This window comes from Apodemus sylvaticus, chromosome 16, assembly GCF_947179515.1.
Source record: "Apodemus sylvaticus chromosome 16, mApoSyl1.1, whole genome shotgun sequence".
NCBI lineage: Eukaryota > Metazoa > Chordata > Mammalia > Rodentia > Muridae > Apodemus > Apodemus sylvaticus.
The window spans coordinates 68,677,711-68,697,707 of NC_067487.1; the positions used below are offsets into that span (position 1 = coordinate 68,677,711).

General features: G+C 38.2%; 1 protein-coding gene across 4 annotated transcripts in view; it reads left to right on the top strand.

Annotated features, from left to right (window-relative positions):
• The window catches only part of Zfyve16 (zinc finger FYVE-type containing 16), a 44,749-nt gene that overhangs the window by 17,846 nt on the left and 6,906 nt on the right, over positions 1-19,997 (top strand). For all 4 annotated transcript variants that reach the window (XM_052159408.1, XM_052159407.1, XM_052159406.1 and 1 more), the window contains 10 exons: positions 1,349-1,491; positions 3,464-3,842; positions 5,309-5,431; positions 6,379-6,534; positions 7,192-7,416; positions 9,981-10,063; positions 11,010-11,114; positions 11,463-11,610; positions 15,073-15,153; positions 19,253-19,415. In XM_052159408.1, coding sequence (XP_052015368.1) covers positions 1,349-1,491; positions 3,464-3,842; positions 5,309-5,431; positions 6,379-6,534; positions 7,192-7,416; positions 9,981-10,063; positions 11,010-11,114; positions 11,463-11,610; positions 15,073-15,153; positions 19,253-19,415 — 1,606 coding nt within the window. The remainder of the gene's footprint in view (positions 1-1,348; positions 1,492-3,463; positions 3,843-5,308; positions 5,432-6,378; positions 6,535-7,191; positions 7,417-9,980; positions 10,064-11,009; positions 11,115-11,462; positions 11,611-15,072; positions 15,154-19,252; positions 19,416-19,997) is intronic.

A 19,997-nucleotide genomic window follows, 5' to 3' on the forward strand; every position in this document is an offset into this window, starting at 1 on the left:
TCTGAATGGAGATACAGTAATGAAATTGTATATTTTAACCCTAAAGATAATAAATTTGTGTATAAAGTGATTTGTATGTTCTTGAATAGATAATCTAAATTATTATTGGACTATTGTAAATGTAAGAAAGGTACCTTGTTTAATACATCCACTCATGTTACAAATACATGTACTTAATTCCAGTTTTTTTCATTATTTTCTCCATTCTAAAAGTAGACATGAAACTTCTTGTGTTTTTATGTTCTAAAATCATCTAATTTTAATTCTTGTAACTTTTGTCTAGATGCTTTCCAACAACAGCAGCAACATAAGTCTTCCTACTTTTAAACAAATATTTTCTCCAGATCTGACAGGAAAGGGTAATGCGTATGAGTAAGGTTTATGACCCATATTATAAGAACCACAGTGTTGCTGTCTGCACAGTGAAGAGACAAAGAGACCTCTTGAATACATGAGTGATCCAGTTTCACACTTTTTTTCAGCCTTTTTCTTTCTGTTATCTGTGATTTTCTTCACTTACCTTCTAGGTCCTGGTCTGTTCTTCATCCCTGTACCTTACTCAACTCTTAAGGTGTATTCAGTAACTGCTTGCTATGGTTTGACTCTAATGTGTCCCCCCGAGGCGTATATGTTAAAGGCGTAGTCCCCAGTACATTGTGCACAAATGAGGCTTTAGGAAGTGACTGGATTTCTAAGGTTTCGGGCTTTTCAGTGTGTTACTACTCTATTGTTGGCTTCATAATCCCATGACCTTTTGGGAGGGGTGGGAACTAGAAGGCGGGGTTTAACTGGAGGAAGTAGGTCACTGGCGTGTGCCCTGGGAAGAATCTGTTTTGTTGCCTTTTCCTTATAGTGTCTTTGCCTGCTTCCTGGGCACCCTGAGGTGAGCAGCTCTGCTCTGCTCTGCTCTGCCGCATCTTCCTCATGGCTTGTACTAGCTCGTGACAAGCCATGGAAATGGAGCTAAGCCATCTTGGGCTGAAACCTCAGAAACTCTTGAGTCATTTTCTCAGAGGTTTGTTTCAGCGATGGAAGGCTGGCTTAACGCTGCTCCATGGATACCTGGCTTCAGTAGTAGAGGCCTTGTATCTTCCCCACTGTGCATAAGGTATAAAATTCTCCTTTCCTTTCAGAGCATGTGACTCCCATGGCCACCACTGTTCTGGTGCTCTCAGTGTGGCTTAGATAGGCGTGGACTCTTTTCAGGCTATGAATTAGAGAAGTCATTTTCCTAGGCTTCTCTGAGAATAGAGGACTTGCAGGTGACTAGCAGAAGGATTCTATTTGGTGTTATAATCCTGCCGTATTGCCAAATAACCCAACTCACTTTTCCAACTCATCATGTTAGGACCATGTTCCCGAGAACAGAAGAGAGTATGGTTTGCAGATGGAATACTGCCAAATGGTGAAGTTGCAGATACTATGAAATTATCATCTGGAAGTAAAAGATGTTCTGATGACTTTAGTCCTGGCTTACCTGATGCGCCCACAGTAAGGAATCTAAATAACATTAGTTAAATCATAATTCTTCATGTCATTATTAGTGTGCTTATCCTTTGGATGCCTTGAGTTTGCCTAGAAAAAAATGTATATGCGTATTTTGCTTTATTTTGCTTCCCTTATTGCACTTTGCAAACTACATTATTTCTGAGTTGAAGATTGTGGGAAGTGCTGATACAGCAGGTCTGTTGGCCTCATTTTTCCAACAGCTCAAAATGGTCATTAGCATTTTTTAGTACTAAAGTGTTTTTAATAAAAGTGTGAACTTTTCTTTAGCTATCGTGCTATTACCCTTCCGTAAGCTATACTACACGTAAAGATAGCTTTTGTGTACTCATACTCACTTTACTATGGAGTCTGGGTCCCCTCAGTCTGAGATACGCTTCGATTGACATTGTTAATAGATTCTATTTATTTTTTTAAATAAAAAACTTATCTTAGTTTTAATTTATATGTATGTATGTCTAGCTCTGTGGGTGTGTACATGTATGTGTAGATACCCACAGAGGACAGAGGAGGGCATTGGATTCCCTGGAGCTGGAGCCTGGTGCGGGTGTTGGTAATCACACTCTGGTCCTCTGTAAGAGGAATAAGCACTCATAGTTGCAGGCTGTCCCTCCAGCCCTGGTTTTTACCCCTTAAATGTTAGTTTTAGGCAATGATTCTTAATTTTAAACAAAAGCCTCAGATCCTCTTTATAAGCTTTAAATGTTACAGAGATCCCCAAAGTATGGGTTATGTGGGTTATATGTGTTTATAATTACTATTTTTAAAACTGAGATAGAAAAAACTTCAAAATATTTATTAATTAAAAAGATAGGGGCTGGAGAGATGGCTCAGGAGTTAAGAGCACTGGCTGCTCTTCCAGAGGTCCTGAGTTCAATTCCCAGCAACCACATGGTGGCTCACCATCAATCTATAAGGACATCTGATGTCCTCTTTTCGCATTTAGGTATACATGCAGCAAAGCATAATACATACATATATAACATACATAAGTTTTAAAAAGTAGAACTATTTTTAAAACTATGTAATATATAAGCCTATGTAATATATGCAATATATGTAATACATGAGATAATATTTTAAAGACCAGATCATTTCAGTCAGTAGAGAGTGGCATTGCTTTCCTTCCACATGTAGTATGCTGTGATATATTCTATTGATTTTTATGAAGAAAATCTAGGACCTCAGTGTCCCTCTAAAAGGATGTTGTGAACTTCAGCATTCTCTAAACTGCAACTTTATAGTCATATTTTAATTTAGATTAATATTAACTTAATGGTTTCTATACATTCAGGAAAGTGTTGGTGATATTTATGCTTACATTTACACAGATGTACTAGGTGTAAGCAGAAGTCATGTGATCTATTCCATCTGCAAGTGAAGGCTATTGAGTAGATTTTGTAGGTAGGCAGAGTTAGGAAAGTTGGTGTAGTCCTTAGCTCACACCTACTTTCAGTTACTGTTCCAACAAAACAGATGAGTAAATACACTCATCGTTGTTGTCATTGTCGTCATGAATTCTTCCCCCTTAAGATTTATTTTGGATAGTCTAAAAGAGGCTTTGGCGAAGAAGACGTGGCGGTATTTTTTTCCCGGTGATTGCTGCTGTGGACTCTCTCTACTCTTCTTCGACGCCACTCCTTTGCTGCCTTCCTTTTTCTTCACCCCCAGCCCTCCAGGCTGTCAGGTTTTAAGAAGGCAAAAGCCTTGAATTGAGCTGAAGTTGGTCACTGTGTAATGTAGTAGGTACAGTCATCAACTGAACCTTTGTGCTCCTTAGTGTGGTATACCCTGAACTTAAAGAAGCAAAATGGCCTTCATTTCTTGGGAAATTCATCTCTAGAAGCCTATATTGGTTTCTTTTATTTTTGTTAAAATATTTTTGGTTATAGAGGTCAACATTTCATTCTTGAACAGAGGATATGGACTGATTTAATTTTTATTCTATATTTTATAGATGATAAATAAAGTGGATCATACCCATTCTCCTACAGTGGAAAAATCAAACAATGGTTTAGGAGGCATTATACGAAGTGAGATAACCCAGAGTCCAATTTGTCATACTGCACCTGTGGAAAGACTGCCAGGGAACACAGGCACCGAAGGCTTGCCCATGCCTGGCCCTTTCACACTCGAAGATGATGTTTTTGTGGACAGTGAGGAGCCATCTACTCCTACTGTTGTCCCTGCCAACACTGGCTTGCCTGTTGCTAGCATTTCAGACTACAGGTTACTGTGTGGGGTTGCCAAATGTGTCTGCAGTAGCATTAGTCTCCTGCCAGATGATGACACTGGCTTGCCTCCCCTTCTCGCCACATCTGGAGAAGATGGATCAGGTAGGATAGTAGCTACTTAAAAGTGAAAAAGAATCTTTAGTTTGCAATTTTCAAGATAAGGTCTATGCAGCTGTGTGCTACCATGAAACTTGCTGTGTAGACCAGGCTGTGAGAAGGCAGGTGTGAGCTACCATAGATGCTTTAAGGAAAAATAACTTTTTAAAGAGAACATAGGAATTTTGTCTCTAGTATGTAAAATGCATCTTAAAAACTTAAGCATTTTTGTTATGCTATATATAAGGGGTGATAAATTTAGCTTATAGAAAGTTTTATTTGTATAAAACAAATCCAAAGTGATTTAAATTTTTGAGTCATTTATTGCATGTAGGTCTCTGATTTAGGATGAATTAAAGTCTAACACAACGAGGAAACTCATCTGAAATGTTTGTATTTTGAGTTTTAACTCTAGCTTTTGTATTTTATTTTATTTTTTAAAGAAGCTTCCCAAAGAAATACCATTAAATTCAATGACAAAACTTGGAATTTTAGGTCATCATCATCTACTTATTTCATGTATGACTTTAAACATGTTAGTTGATCTCTTTGGGTCTCTATATTTCTTTGTAAAAAGAGAATGCAGATGAGCTGGAGCTCCTGCGACTGACTTTACCTCCAAGTCCTCCCACCTCAGAGTTGCCTGTTACCTCACACACTGTACTACATCCTGAAACTGCATGAGCTGTTGTTTCCTGTCAGCATAGAGAAGAGAAACTTACTATTACTCTGTTGCCTATAGGAGACATTTTGTGAGCTTACCTCTGGAGACAAAAGTGTTTAAGGTCTCTTCTGGGAATATCACGCATATTTTCTGATTGGTTGTCAAGTTTTGCTTTGCTGTGGCTACATGTCACTGACAGGCATATGGCAGCCAGCAGCATAGGAGACTTGACTGTAGACGCTCTTCAGAAATTAGAATCCACTTTAATGGACATATGTGTGGGAGTGTGTGGGTGTATCCCACACCATGTGTGTGGAAGGCTGAGGACAGCTCTGGGGGCTGGGCAGTTCCCTTCTACAGTAAGTTCTAGGGAAGGAAACTTGCATAACAAGTGATTTAACCCACTGAGCCATTTTGCACGACCTAGAATCCACTTTTGATAAAAGTGTTTGTTTTAAAACTTGAGAAGTATAAAACTTTAATACATAAATGATAATTGAATGTGTGTGTGTTTGTGTAGGTGTTTTATATATGTATATGTATATATATATATATATATATATATATATATATATATATGTGTGTGTGTGTGTGTGTGTGTGTGTGTTTAATCAGAGTTGTATTCATTAGGCATTTAGTGGGTAGAAAGGTAAAACTGAATATGTAATTATTGAACAGAGTGGGAATTGGTTTCAGGAAACATGTTTTGTTTTGTTTTTTCAATTTTCTTGATAAATGTATACATTTTTTTCATTGCAAGTATATTTGGGAGGCTATTTGTCCTGATTAATATATTTCTGCTGTTTAGTGCCTGTAGTACAAGAACATCCATCTCATGAGCAGATCATTTTGCTTCTTGAAGGTGAAGGATTTCCTCCTGCCACATTTGTTCTAAATGCAAACCTACTTGTGAATGTCAAATTGGTATTCTGTAAGTAGAGATTCATTTTTTTTCTAGTTATGTTGTAGTAAAGATATCTAAAGTGATTATATCTTCATGTTACATTTTGATAGACAAATAGTGAATCCTCTTCTCAGCCAAATGTGACCACATGATTCTAAACAGAACAGAGACTGGCCTCAGACTTGAGGTTTCCCTGCCTCCACCTGTGGAGTGCTGGGACTGCAGCATCAGCTTCGCTGTGGTGGTTTGGTTTTATTCATGTTCCTTTTCCCTCTCCCTGCTTCTCCCCCTCTCCAGACCCCTCCTTTTCCTCCTCTCTCTCTTGGGGATTCAACCTAGATGTTCACGTACAGGAGCTAAGCATTCTGCTGCTGGGCTGCCTTCTCGGCCCAGCTGAAGTATATTTTGATGCTTAGTGTATAACTGTTATCTGTCATACCTTTTAGATAAATCGAACTATGGTAAATGAAATCAACTTGGTAGCAATAAAGACCTTTTCCTCTTTCTTTTCTTTCCTTTTCACACAAGGGCTCAGTGCATATTCCTGGCTGGCCTGAAACTATGTAGATCAGGCAGTCCTCAAAGCTGTGGCAGCCTTCCCTCCTCTGCTTCTTAAATGCCGGGTCAGTGATGTGACCTAGTTAAAGTAAATTAAAGAAGTGAATCATCCTCAATCATAAATAATCTTAACTATTCAGTAGCGCATTCATTGTTTTCCCCTCTCTGAAACAATGGCCGCTCTGCAGGCAGTGCTCTCCGGCATGTCAGTACACCCTGTACTCCCATGTGTTTACCGGTACTTCTTGTCTCCTGTGACAATCTCTGGTTCTTTCATACATGAATCCTAAACGCTTCAAGGTTTTTAATTAAGAGAATTTAAAAATTGGTTAAATTGGTGCGTTATGCAAAAGCAATGTTTAGCTTTTAAATTAATAAAAATTGACATTTATAGTTGTATGTCATTATTTCTCAAGATTCCTCAGATAAATATTGGTACTTCTCAACCAATGGATTGCATGGCCTGGGACAGGCAGAAATTATTATCCTGTTGCTATGTTTGCCAAATGAGGATACAGTTCCTAAGGACATCTTCAGACTGTTCATCACCATATATAAGGATGCTTTAAAAGGTATATTTGTTTATTACTATTTTATTTTGGACTGCTGAGACTAGGAGTGGAAAACTAGTTAAAGGCATTTATATTTCAGCTATGCTAGTTGTACTGAAGATTTATTTTGTGAAGAAATCTACAAAGAGCTAATCATCATTGATTTCTCTAAATCTAGACTTTTATGTGAGAAATGTCTATATGTAGAAAATGTTATTTTCTGTATGTAAAAAAAATTATTAGTGGAAATACCTTGGCATCCTTGGTTTTCCAGATGTATCTATGTACTTATCTATAGTACATTGGAGAGGGGAGTAATTTTTCTTATTGCCATGCACAAAGGAGAAAAAAATTAAGATATTATAACCTGGAAATACTTTGAAATTTTTGTTATAGTTGCAACCCAATCTCCAGGAGTGGCTCAGCAACCCACGTCACCTTCGTAATGTTTTTAGGATGCCATAAAGTGAGTCTAGGGCCTTAGGGATTCTTGAGCTATGTCATTCTACCCGTCCAAAGAGAGGCTTCTGTAAGAGTGGAAAGACAACAAGAACAACATAGATCTTTGTATTGCTTTTACTTAAGAAAATGTATATTAGGACAGTCAGACTCAGGATGTTTTATCAAAATAATAGTATTACAACTTAAAATATTTTTTACTAATAATATTATTTCCAGGAAAGTACATAGAAAACTTGGACAATCTGACCTTCACTGAGAGTTTTCTCAATAGCAAGGATCATGGAGGGTTCCTGTTTATTACACCTACCTTTCAGAAACTCGATGATCTCCCAGTACCAAGGGATCCTTTTCTCTGTGGTATTCTTATCCAGAAGCTGGAAATCCCCTGGGCAAAGGTTTTTCCTATGCGTTTAATGTTGAGATTGGGAGCAGAGTACAAAGGTAAGTTTGAAAATAATGTCGTATTTTCAAATACACTGAAGATAAAGCAGTAGACTCAGGGGACCCGGTCAAGCTGTTTTTTACTAGATCAATAGAACTGCTTTTGATTTGGTGTATTTTTAAGTTTCCAAGACAATGCTCTTATACCAAGCTAGAATGTGACAGTGGTGTTCCATGAGCTATTAGGATGCTCATAAATTATATGACTTACCTTAAAATTTAATTTTTTGAGACAGGGTCTCATAACTGAAGGCACTCTCAGCCCTTAAACTTCCTGATGAGCTGATGATGAAGCTAATGAGATGGCCTGGGCCCCATCTTCTGCTGCACGTGCAGAGACGCAGGCTTGCAGCACCGTGCTGGAGTCTTTCAAAGCAAAACATTCTTCACGTTATTACTTTTGTATAAGTGTTCTTAAAATCATGTATTGTTGATAGTTGTCTTTTAACTACATAATAGGCAAATTAGTGTCCCCTGCTTGCACACAAGCAAGTGAGTCTTAGGGGTAGTGCTGTATCACCCTTGCTGATGAGGTCAAGGCTTGAAGACTTAGAGGAGTGAGTTAGAGATGCCGGTTGCCATTTCCTTAGCTTTCCACTCCTCACTTTAACCTCTGTGTTCCTAAGGTTTTCCTAATTACTCAGAAGTGCTATAAAGACATCACCTACATGCAGGTGTGTGTGTGTGTTGACATGCCTACCTTAGACACAGATTAAGATTCTAGCACAATTATAATGGTCAGTTATAATTTATATATTATAAATAAAATATATTTATTTTATATATGATTATTTTTGTCATTTCAAAATTGTTTCTAATCCTATACTTTAAAAATTAATCTGTACCTTTATTCCTGGATTTTTTTAAAAAAGGTTTTGTTGTTGTAGTACCTGTAGCAAATTGTATTTAATTATGAGGAACTTGATTTAAATAATTTATTATGTATTATCTTAGTTACAATTTAGTGTTGGGAAAAATAAAAGATACTTTTATTTCAGAATGCACACATGGGAAAGATGTCTAAAGACTGGTAAAAACACAATTAGTGTTAAAAGTCAAGAAAACTATAAAGGACACAATTAATGTAAATGCTGAATTTCTAACCTCATCCTTTTAGGAATGATGAGCATCCCTTAGAAGTGGTTAGAGGTAATTTTACTTATGACACTGGGCAGGCTGTGGCTTAGTGTGATCTGTATTACAGTTCTATGACTAATGACGCATAACCAGGTGGCTGCTGATCTGAGAAAGCTATGTTCATCCAGAATCTTGGTACTTTAACTTTTTTTATTGACTATCCCATAAATTCTGTAAAAATCCAAGTCATATCTAAACAGCACGAGCATCACTGACTTCAGTGTCAGTCCACCTAAGGTCTAGCTGACTGCAACAATTGCAAACATTGTTGAGGCTCCTTAATCTCTGCTGGTGACTCTACAGTCGCTGTTACACAGCTCTGCAGTTTCAACCCTGCACTCTTCTGAAAGATCCTCACCGCTCCATGATCTAAACATCACTGTAAGGAAACCAGTCTCAGTATTTTTAGGTGCTTCTGTTGAAGCTACTGGATTATACACACCTATGGATTATATGCCTCACAGTGATTGATGGCTAACTAGTATATTGTCCTAATCTTCACTAAAAACAGCATTCAGATTTTATTATCAGCCACAAAACACTGGGCTGGATAAAGAAAACACTGGCTCAGAGTACAATTCTCAGGATTGCATACAAAATATGAGATTAAAGTTCATTTGTTTCATAATAGAATCAAATTTTTTTAAATAGTAAGGAACCCCTGTTATCAAAGTCAGAATTTAATTTTTTACAATTTTTCAATTACCACAACGTAATATTAAGTGTAAAGTCTTTAAAGTCTTGAATTTGGGGACTGGGGTTATACTTCACTTGTATATTGCTTACCTTGAATGTACAAGGTCCTGGGTTCAATCCCTAGCACCACAAAAGAAAAGACTAAACTGCTAAGGTTTTTTTTTTGTTTTGTTTTTTTGTTTTTGTTTTCGAGACAGTGTTTCTCTGTGCATCTCTGGCTGTCCTGGAACTCACTCTGTAGACCAGGCTGGCCTCAAACTCAGAAATCTGCCTGCCTCTGCCTCCCAAATGCTGGGATTACAGGTGTGTGCCATCACTCCCTAGCAAATGGTAAGTTATAATACTTTTGTATTTTTCTTTAAATTATAAAAACTTTATTGGGGATTTTATAGAAGTAAGATTAAAAAAAATAAATGCTTTGGAGTCAGAAAAGCCCAGCTTCAAATCTTTTTAACAGTTAAATAAGCAAGTTTGTTTATCTTTGTTTCAATTTTTTTTTTTATCTGTAAGTAGGTATAGACACCCTTGCTTGTTATAGGATTTCAATAAGACAGTCTATGTAAGCTTTCCAGTTAGTGTATCTAGAAGCTGCATAGGAATCTTTTACTTTTCTCTGATAACTGACTGAGTGATATGTATGTGTACTTTTTGTTTGGAAAAAAAATAAAACTAATAAGCTTTGGACTTTGTGTTATTGTTGATAGTAACCAATTACTCTTTCCCACGTGCAGCTTACCCTGCACCTCTAACAAGTGTCAGAGGCAGGAAACCTCTTTTTGGAGAAATCGGACATACTATTATGAACTTACTTGTTGTAAGTAACTGAACTATTGTGTTGTTTGAAATACAGTTTCTTCAAGTGTTTATTTAGTACATTTCACCTACATTATTTGTCCATTTTAATTTGGAGTACTTGGTATTTGAAGGCACATTTATAAGTCCTAAACTACTTAACATAAATGAACTCTGCTTTTTAGAATATAGTGTCTCCTAATTTAAACCTCTGACATTGACTAGATCAGCGCTGTGATTTCCAACAGAGTCTGGTCTTGGTGTCCTCGTTTGTCGTAGGAAAGCATGGGCGAGGTGACCTCCGAGGTTCTCTTCCTCCCCTGCCCTGGTCATCGTGTCCATATGTTACTATATGCAAGTTTTAGGAGACCTGCTTTCAGATTCCATCGACAGCCAGTTCGAAGCCTCTCAGTTTTCTGTTACCTTTTCAAAAATGGGATAGTGTTCTGGGGCTGTGTTTCGGAAGATTCCGTTCAGGTTCATGGGGCTCTGCTTTAGGCCCTGGTAGCTTTTGGAGGGAGTGCTTGGTGGAGGAAGCAGGCATAGTGCTTGGAAGCAAACAGGAGCTGACAGGGTCTGGGATCCTGAGAGTCCTCTGCTCCTGAGGCCTTACCTCCTAGACATTCCCCCTCTTCCACGCAGCACTGGAAGGGAAGGAGCCCTTAACATAGGAGCCTTGGGGACACTTACACAGAGTGACTTCCTATTTTAGCAGAGTTGTGACAGGAAAGGAGAGCAGTCTCCACACTGTAAACTTCCTTCTGACAATAGTCTTCATTACTTTTGAGAAGTAGTTGGAAAAATTAGTTTGTGGCATTTTCTTGGGGGGAGGTGTTTTGCTTTTCAAGTTGGGACTGTCTTTGTGTGTAGCATTTTCATAGGACTGTCAGAAGATTTAAACTGCAGATGCTGATGGGAGTGTTTAGTGGATGGCTGAATGTTGATGGAACTTCTATCATTTTATGTAGGATCTTCGAAATTACCAGTATACATTGCATAACATCGATCAGCTGTTGATTCATATGGAAATGGGAAAAAGCTGTATAAAAATACCTCGAAAAAAGTACAGTGATGTAAGTGTACTTGCATTATCCTCATTTAAAGACATTTAAACAGAGGAGGTCCTGAGACTAGAATTTGTTTGTTTGTTTGGAATCAGGATATCTAATTCATAAGAACATGTTTTTATATTTTTAAAATGTGTTAATAGAGTTTGTTTGACCCAGTTTTTCATCCTTTTTTAAATTGTTTTATCTATTAATTGAGGACCTGAGTGCCTTCCTGCCTGCCTGCCTGTCTGTCTGCCTGTCTATCTTTGTTAAATTCCCAAGGAGTTGTTCAGAATAAAGTTTGGTAATTATGAAGTTAATCTTCTAGGCTAGACATAAATGTTTCCTAACACATGTGTTTACCCCCTTCAGGTAATGAAGGTAATCAATTCTTCTAATGAGCACGTCATCAGTATTGGAGCTAGTTTTAGTACAGAAGCAGATTCTCATCTGGTCTGTGTACAGAGCGATGGAGTTTATCAGACTCAGGCCAACAGTGCCACTGGCCAGCCAAGGAAAGGTAACTTACAGCTCCCTCACAGGAGGCCCTCAGAGGAACAACTCCCATCACCTGAGGCCCTCAGAGAGACAGCTCCCTCACAGGAGGCCCTCAGAGGAACAACTCCCATCACCTGAGGCCCTCAGAGAGACAGCCCCCATCACCTGAGGCCCTCAGAGAGACAGCCCCCATCACCTGAGGCCCTCAGAGGAACAACTCCCATCACCTGAGGCCCTCAGAGAGACAGCCCCCATCACCTGAGGCCCTCAGAGAGACAGCCCCCATCACCTGAGGCCCTCAGAGAGACAGCCCCCATCACCTGAGGCCCTCAGAGGGACAGCCCCCATCACCTGAGGCCCTCAGAGGGACAGCCCCCATCACCTGAGGCCCTCAGAGGGACAGCCCCCATCACCTGTTTGCTGAGTCAATGATGGACAGTGTGCTCAACATTGCAGCTTGCATAAACAATAGATTGAAAATTGCTTCTATTTTATATTCTTATTTCTGACTACATTTGATGTAAAGATTTGGAAGTGTGTTCTTTTTTGCAACGTTAGTGTATCCCATTGTGTGAGAATCTTCCTTTCAGTAGTTTCTCTCTGAAGTAAGATGTTTTCACATTTGTTCAGTTTTTGCTCAGCTCCTTTTGCTTGAGAGGTCACAGGGTAGACAAGGGTGAAAAATTACGTATAAGGCCGAGAAACTGGGGACGGAGAAATGATGAAGATTGTGGAGTGAGCAGCCTCCTGGACATTTGCCTCAGCTCTGGCTGCTGCCGTTCCCTGTCTTGTGGTGAACAGCCTGACAAATTAGAAGTTGAGTGAAAGCTAGGCAGTTCACAATAATAATACATCATTACAGGATAACATCATTACAGGATAACATTAAAATGGCCTGATGGTCTCACTGTTAATAATGTTGTCTTCCAGTTATAAGGGTAATGTTGTATACCATCTGTAATACATTTTCAAAAGCAGTCAAAAGAAGTGAGTGCTGGAGAGATGGCTCAGTACTTAAGAGTCAGAGGCCTGACTTCATTTGTCCTCTTCTGGACTCAGAGGCTACCTGCAAAACACACACCTTTGCCAAATAAGACCACTGTTGATATTTTAATGTATTTTCTTGTTTATTAATATATAGGTTGCATAGTTTCAGACTTGATTTTACACTTTTATACTTTGCCTCTTACCATTAACTGACATTTTTGTAATTAAAATTTAAGAGCTCTGTGTGTGTTTGTGCATGTGTGCATGTGTGCATGTGTGCATGTGGAGATCAGAGTTACACAGGATGCTTTCAGCTCTCTTGCCACCTTGGTCTTTAGCTAGGGTCTTACCTACCAGGTCACCCAGGCTTCTGAACTAGTAAGGCCAGGGTCTTCCTGCTTCTGCTTCTGCTGGATTATAATTGTGACCACCACTTTTAATCTTCTACATGAGCGCTGGAATTCTGACCTCATGTTTTCATTCCTGTACATCAAGCACTTTACTGACTAAACCATCTCCACAGCCTGTAAATTTATGGAGTTTTAAATATTTATTTTTTTAATAGGACATTTTTTACATTGTGGTAAGATTAAGACTATTTGTATTTATGCTGTGGTGAAAAAAAGTATTCCCTTAACCACCTAGGCATCCTGTTAAAGGGCAACAAACCAGCTCAGTGTTTTGTGTCTCTCTCCAGAGACTTTGTATACTGTGCACATTCAGGCAAGGGTACATACACTCAAGATGCATCTTTCAGATAACTTGTAGTACTGGTTACATTGTGCCCCTTGCTTTGTTGTTTTTAACACCTCTATTCTATGTTAGTAAAGAACTTTGACTCCATAACTTTCCATTTGGCAATCATCCTTCATTTAACTCTCTGATTGTCACAGTTGGTTACCCCTCAGCTACTTACAAAAAAACACTGTTATTAATAACCTTGTATACATGCATGTTATCTTTCTAGGGGTGAGATTACTGCCAAAGTTATATTTGATTTTCTATTTTTCATTCATGTATGGTGTTTATTTGTGTATGCAAGCATGCTTTTGCATGCCTGTAGGTACACATGTGTGAAGCTGTGTGTAGAAGTTAGTGCTGGTTCTTTCTCCCAGCTCCATGTTCCCAGAAGTAAGACTCAGACTCAAATGCATTGACCATGTAGCTGGACTCTTTTCTGACTAGATATAATTTAAAACATCCCATTTATTGTAAGCTACATTCTGCCCCAGGGCTGGTTACCTGCGCTCAGATTCTATGTGTTTGTCTCCTCACATCTTCCCAGGAGAATCTCTTGTACCTGGCTCTATCCCAGAATTCTTTATGCCTCCCGGATTTTCCACCTCCTGTTTCCTGCCTAGGCCATTGCTTTTTAATTGAGAGGTGATTTATCCATGCAATACCCAAGATACTCTTTTTACAGGTGTACATGTGGAGACCTCTTGGGAGGCAGGATGTTGTAGTTAGAGTTTATTGCTGTGAAGAGACATCATGACCCCTACCACTCTTTTTTTTAAGATTTATTTATTTATTTTATGTGTACACTTGTGAGTACACTGTTGCTCTTTTAGACACGCCAGAATAGGACATTGGATCCCATTACAGATAGTTGTGAGCCACCATGTGATTGTGTGGTTGCTGGGAATTTAACTCAGGACCTCTGGAAGAGCAGTTAGTGCTCTTAACCACTAAGACATCTCTCCAGTCCCTGACCCCTACAACTCTTACAAAGGAAAATATTTAATTGGAGCTTGATTACAGTTTCAGAGGTTTAGTCCATTATCATTACAACAGGAAACATGGTGGCATGCAGGCAGACATGGTGCTGGAGAAGAAGCTGAGAGTTTGACATGATCTGTAGGCAGTAGCAGGAGACTGCCACACTAGGTCTAGCTTGAACATAGAAGGACTCAAAGATGCTTTTCTTTCAACAAAGCCGTATTTACTCCAACACCACTACACCTCCTAATACTCCCTACAGGCCAAGCATTCACACACATGAATTTGGGGGCCATTCCTATTCAAACCACCACAGAGGGTCTCAGAAACTCAGAGTGTGTTGCTATGGCTAGTCTTGGTAGTTGTCATGGTCCAAGGAGTCTATCTCTGCCTTCAAAGGCTAGAGCTCAGACCGGCCAGCACACCCAGGCAGGATTTACATGGGTTCCAGGGATCTTACCTCTGGTCTTGATGCTTACACAGGAAAGTACTTTAACCACTCTTCACACAGAGATTTATAAATGTATGTTCACCTGAAGTGAATTTGATTCATGACACGCTCATTAACAAAAGCACAAACATTTTAAATACTATAGTAGTCCATCATTTGAAACACTATTTTATCCAATATTGTAATTTTTTTTTAAGTTTTATTGTATTTTAATGTGTTATGAGAATAACATTTATCAAATATTTGAAATGCAGAAACTCCACATTTTGAGTAATAAATACAGCAGAGGGTGAACAGATTAAAATATAACTTATTATTTGTTATCAGTGACAGGTGCAAGTTTTGTGGTGTTCAATGGTGCTCTGAAAACATCTTCAGGATTTCTTGCCAAATCCAGCATAGTTGAAGGTATGAGCTTCATATTTGATTGTTTTAATATAAAGTTACTTTTTCTTTACCTTTAATAAATATATTTGTGGGGCTGGAGAGATAGCTCAGCAGTTAAGCTGAGGTCCTGAGGTTCTATTCCAAGCAACCACATGGTGGCTCACAACCATCTGTAATGGGATCTGGTGCCCTCTTCTGGCATACAGGTGTATGTGCAGATTATAGTAATCATACATTATTATTATTATTTTTTTTTAAAGGTATGGTAGTCTCTGGGAAGCAGAGGTAGGTGGATTTCTATGAGTTTGAGGCTAGCCTGGTCTGCATAGTGAGACCTTATCTCGAAACAAAACAAAGAATATATTTGATGATTACAAAAGAACAATGTAAGTTGTTAAAAACAGTACCACAAACTTATGTGAAATAGCCTCTAAACCTAGAGCATGACAGTGCTGGATCTACTTGAGCCTTCTTTCTCCTCTAACAAGAGGTAGCTACTAGACTGACTACTGTGTGTATTATTTTCTAACATTATAGCATATTTGTAGAACATGTGACTTCATTATGCTTATTAAGAATGATAATTTATTTACAAATGTACTTTATCTTTCTAGTTTATGCATAGTCTGTAACCTTAGTTTGTTCAATTTCAATGCCTTTAAATATCTTGTGAATATGTGATAATTTGTTCATCTGACCATGAACTTCTAGATTGTCTGTTGCTTATGGCCAACAGTGTAATGCTAATATATGTTCTAGGATTGGAATCCCTGAGCCAATTAGACTGGTGAGTGCTCAGTTTCACAGACTGTTTGTAAGTGATTTTGCAAAGTGATTGTACCAGTCCTTGTTACCCTCAGGCTGTTAAGTCCCTCACTAGTCACATGGTCTCCAGACATGGTGTTAGTAGTCTACTCAGTAGGGTCACTAGTAGCATATTTCTTACTCATTAGCAAGTAGAACATCTTATTTTTCCTATTTATAAAATGCATTATCTTGTTTGTGAGATACTCATTCACAACTTTTGCCTATTTTCTATTGATTGTCTTTTTTTCTAACTGCTTTGTAGTTTATATGTTATATATTGTAGATTCCCCTTCATATTTAAAGTAACAGATAGTAATTGTTGATATTTATATAGAGGGTATTTTGATAATTTGGAGCATCTATAGAATGTATAGTGGTCAAGTCAGGGTAGCTACCATTTTCTTTTACTTTAACCCTTGTTACTTCTTTGTGTTAACTAATACAGTTGAGATTCTTCTGCGAGCTCCTTATAATGTATAAAGGGTGAATTTTAGTTGCCTTTCTGAATGTACAACATTCTTGATATGTACTTGTATTGTGGTAACTATTATCTCATTTCTTTTTCTGTCCTGCTTTTTACCCTTCTTAACTTGTTGGAACCACTATTTTATTTTCTTGTGTTAAAGTAACTCTTTTATTATAGTATCCACATGTGACTGAACATCCACATGTGATGGTTTTCCTTCTGTGATTGTGCTAATCTAATGTCTGACCTCTAGTTCTATCTACATTGCTGTAAATGACAGGATTTCAGGGTTTTGTTTTTTTTTTTTTTTTCTGGATGAATAATAATCCATTATTTCTCTATACCATGTTTTTTATTCATCTGTTTAAATACCTCAGTTGATTTAACATTGTGGCTATTCAGAATAGTGCTAAATAAGAGGATGGGGAAGTATCTCTCACTCTCTTTTCTCTATATTTTTGTTGTTTCTTTTGGAGGCGAACATCCGAGGGCATTCGGACCCAGTCTTGCTGTCTTAGGCTAGCATGAGCTCACTGTGTAGCTCTGGCTAGCTCAAATCCTCAGCCCTCCTGCCTGTGCCTCCTGAGTGTTCAGGTCATAGACCTCTGCCACCAGATCCAGCTGAACTCTGATTAATTATTTAATTTCATTTGAGGTACACCCAGTAGGTGAATGGTTGGATCCTAAGGTATTTCTAATTTTGACTTATTGAGCAACTCATGTGCTATTTTCCATAATGGCATGACTGTCAACAGTGTATAATAGTCTCTCTCTCTCTCTGGTTGGAAATGTAGCTTAGTGCCAGAGCACTAGCTTGGCATGCGCTGAAGCCATGGCCAGTGCCCATCATCGGGGTTGGTTTTGTGGGTTTGTTGTTGTTGTTATCATTATCATTATCATCATCATCATTATTATTATTATTATTATTATAGCCATTCTGACCTGAATGAAGAAATATGATGGTTTTATTTGCATTTCATTGTAGTGATGCTAAATATTTCTTAGACATTTCTAGAACTTCTTTAGAAAAGTGTCATCTGATCATTTACGAATTTTTTAAACCAGCTTTTGAATTTTGTGCAACAAAGTTTCAGTTTGTAGTCCAGGCTAGACTCAAAGTTGTTATCCCCAGATCTGCCTCCAGAGTGCTGGGGGCAGTACCACCCAGTGCTAGAAATGGTCTCTCCTGACATGCATGTTGTAGTCTGCACTCTTCTTTCCTCTGGTACTCAGGAGAGGCTTCGTTTAAGGTGCCTTTGTTAGCTCAGCTCTGGGTTGTCTTTTACATGTGTGTTCTGCCTCAGCCCCTTGGGTACTAGGATTCTAGGCAGGAGCCACGCCTGAACTGCTTTCAGTTCTTACAGAATTCACAGAGAAAGTCCTAGTCATGCCTAAGTTTTAAATAATTTCCCTGGGCTTTCTTCTAGTAGGTTACTATTTTCAGGTCTTACCTTTGGGTAATTATTCTGAGGAAATTTTGTAGGTGGTGAGAGAGGAGGACCTAGTATGAATGGGTAATCATTTTTTAGCCCCATTTATTGAGAATTTGTTCATTTGTTTTTCTACAGTGAATGTTTTGCACCTTTGTTAATAATCAGGAGGCTTAAGTGGGTGATTTATCCTGGGGTTTTCTGTTCTGCTCTGGTGTGTGAGTGAGTGAGTGAGTGTGTGTGTGTGTGCGTGCGTGTGTGTGTGTGTGTGTGTGTGTGTGTGTGTGTGTGTGTATTTAATGCTCTTGGGATTTTATAGCTTTGTAGTATGTGTGGGGTGATGAGGTGTTAAAACACCTCAGTTTCTCTCCTTTTAAGGTAGATCATTTTAACTATTCTGGGTCTTTTGTGCTCTCCTGAGAGTTTTATAGTTGTGAATTTGTTTGTTTGTCTCCCTTGTCCTTGTGAGATGCCATTGGTATTTAGATGGAGATTATTTTGAATCTGTAGTTGTTCTGGATAGCTTCTATGTTTTGACCATTTCAGTCCTTTTAATTCATGAATGTGGCCATGTCTATACTTTCTTGTGTCTTCCAGTCTTTCATTGGCATTTTGTCATTTTTACTGTGGAAATCATCTGGTTTCTTCATTAAGTTTATTCCTTTTTGTTATTATTGTGAAAGAAATTGCTGTCTTAATTTTCTTGTCAGCAGATTTGTTGTGTATATAAACATGCTCCTTATTTTGTATCTTGAGTTTGTGTTCAGTTTTAACATGTTTTTGCCAGAGTCATACAATCTGTAAACAGGAGCAGTTTGGCTTCCCTCTTGCCTATTAGGATGTCCTCTCTCGCTTCCTCCTGACTTAGTGTCTGCTCACCACGCAGTGGTCTCTGAGTAGTGGAAAGGAATGATCTTGGCTTACCCTTTCTCTGTGGTAGTCGCCGTGGGTTTGTCCCATACTGCCTTTTTTGTTTTAAGGCATGTTTCTTCCAAACCTAATTTATTGAGATTTTTTTCATAAATGGATGTTGAATTTTATCTAGTGTTTTCTTCTGAAAGATGATTAATGCATGGTTTTTGTCCACCAGTTGGTGTGCTGTTTATTGATTTGCATATGTCTAATCATCTTTGCATCCCTAGGATAAATCCTACTTAATGTTATTAAGTTATTTTGGTTATTTTTGTTGTACTGTGACTAAAAAGCTTAATTTACTGTCTTTATTTGCATAACCCTAAAATAATTCTTAACTTTATCAAACAGTTTTATTTTACTAGTGAAAAAAACCAGTAATTTAAATGATTAACAAAGGATATTTAAAACTTGTATCTTGAAACAAAAATATTTTAGTAATAAATTCTGTTACATACATTCTGAAATTTGCCAATTCATTGTGAAGCATAACTCTCATTTCTAGATGGCTTAATGGTACAAATAACGCCAGAGACCATGGATGGCTTACGGCTGGCTCTACGAGAGCAAAAGGACTTTAAAATTCAGTGCGGAAAAGTTGATGCAGTAGACCTGAGAGAATATGTGGACATCTGTTGGGTGGATTCGGAAGAGAGGAAGAACAAAGGGTAGGGATTTATTTCATGGAATATAGAATTATGCCATTAACTTTAATGTTTCTATTCCAATTAATACAATATGTTTTTCTCAAACATGTAACTAATCAGACTTGTAAGTTTTCTTGGGCGGGAAGCTATACTGAACCATCAACTTGGGGAGGGTTTGATTTTAAAACATTAAGTAGTTTTGTCCAGGGCTAAGGAACGGCAAAACAGCTTTTCTGATACATGCCACATATTTTTTTGTCAAATAAATAAGGGTTTCCTTTTTATTATTGAATTCTGTTCATTTCCTGTAATGTAAGTGAGATCTGATGTAATCAGTATAGGCCTTACCAATACCACTGTTGTTCCTTCTATTCAGTTACCCATAATCACTCAGGGTCTAGAAGAAAGAAAAAGAAAATGATTACAAATAGATTTTTGATATAAGGTCTTTCCATGTAGCTTAGGTTGGACATGAACTCAGTATGTGGCTCAGGATGGCCTTGAACTTGAAATCCTCCTGCTTCAGCCTCCTGAGTGCTAGTGTTAAAGGCCTGTGCCAACCATGCCCAGTTTATGTGGTAGCAGGGGTCAAACTCAGAGTGT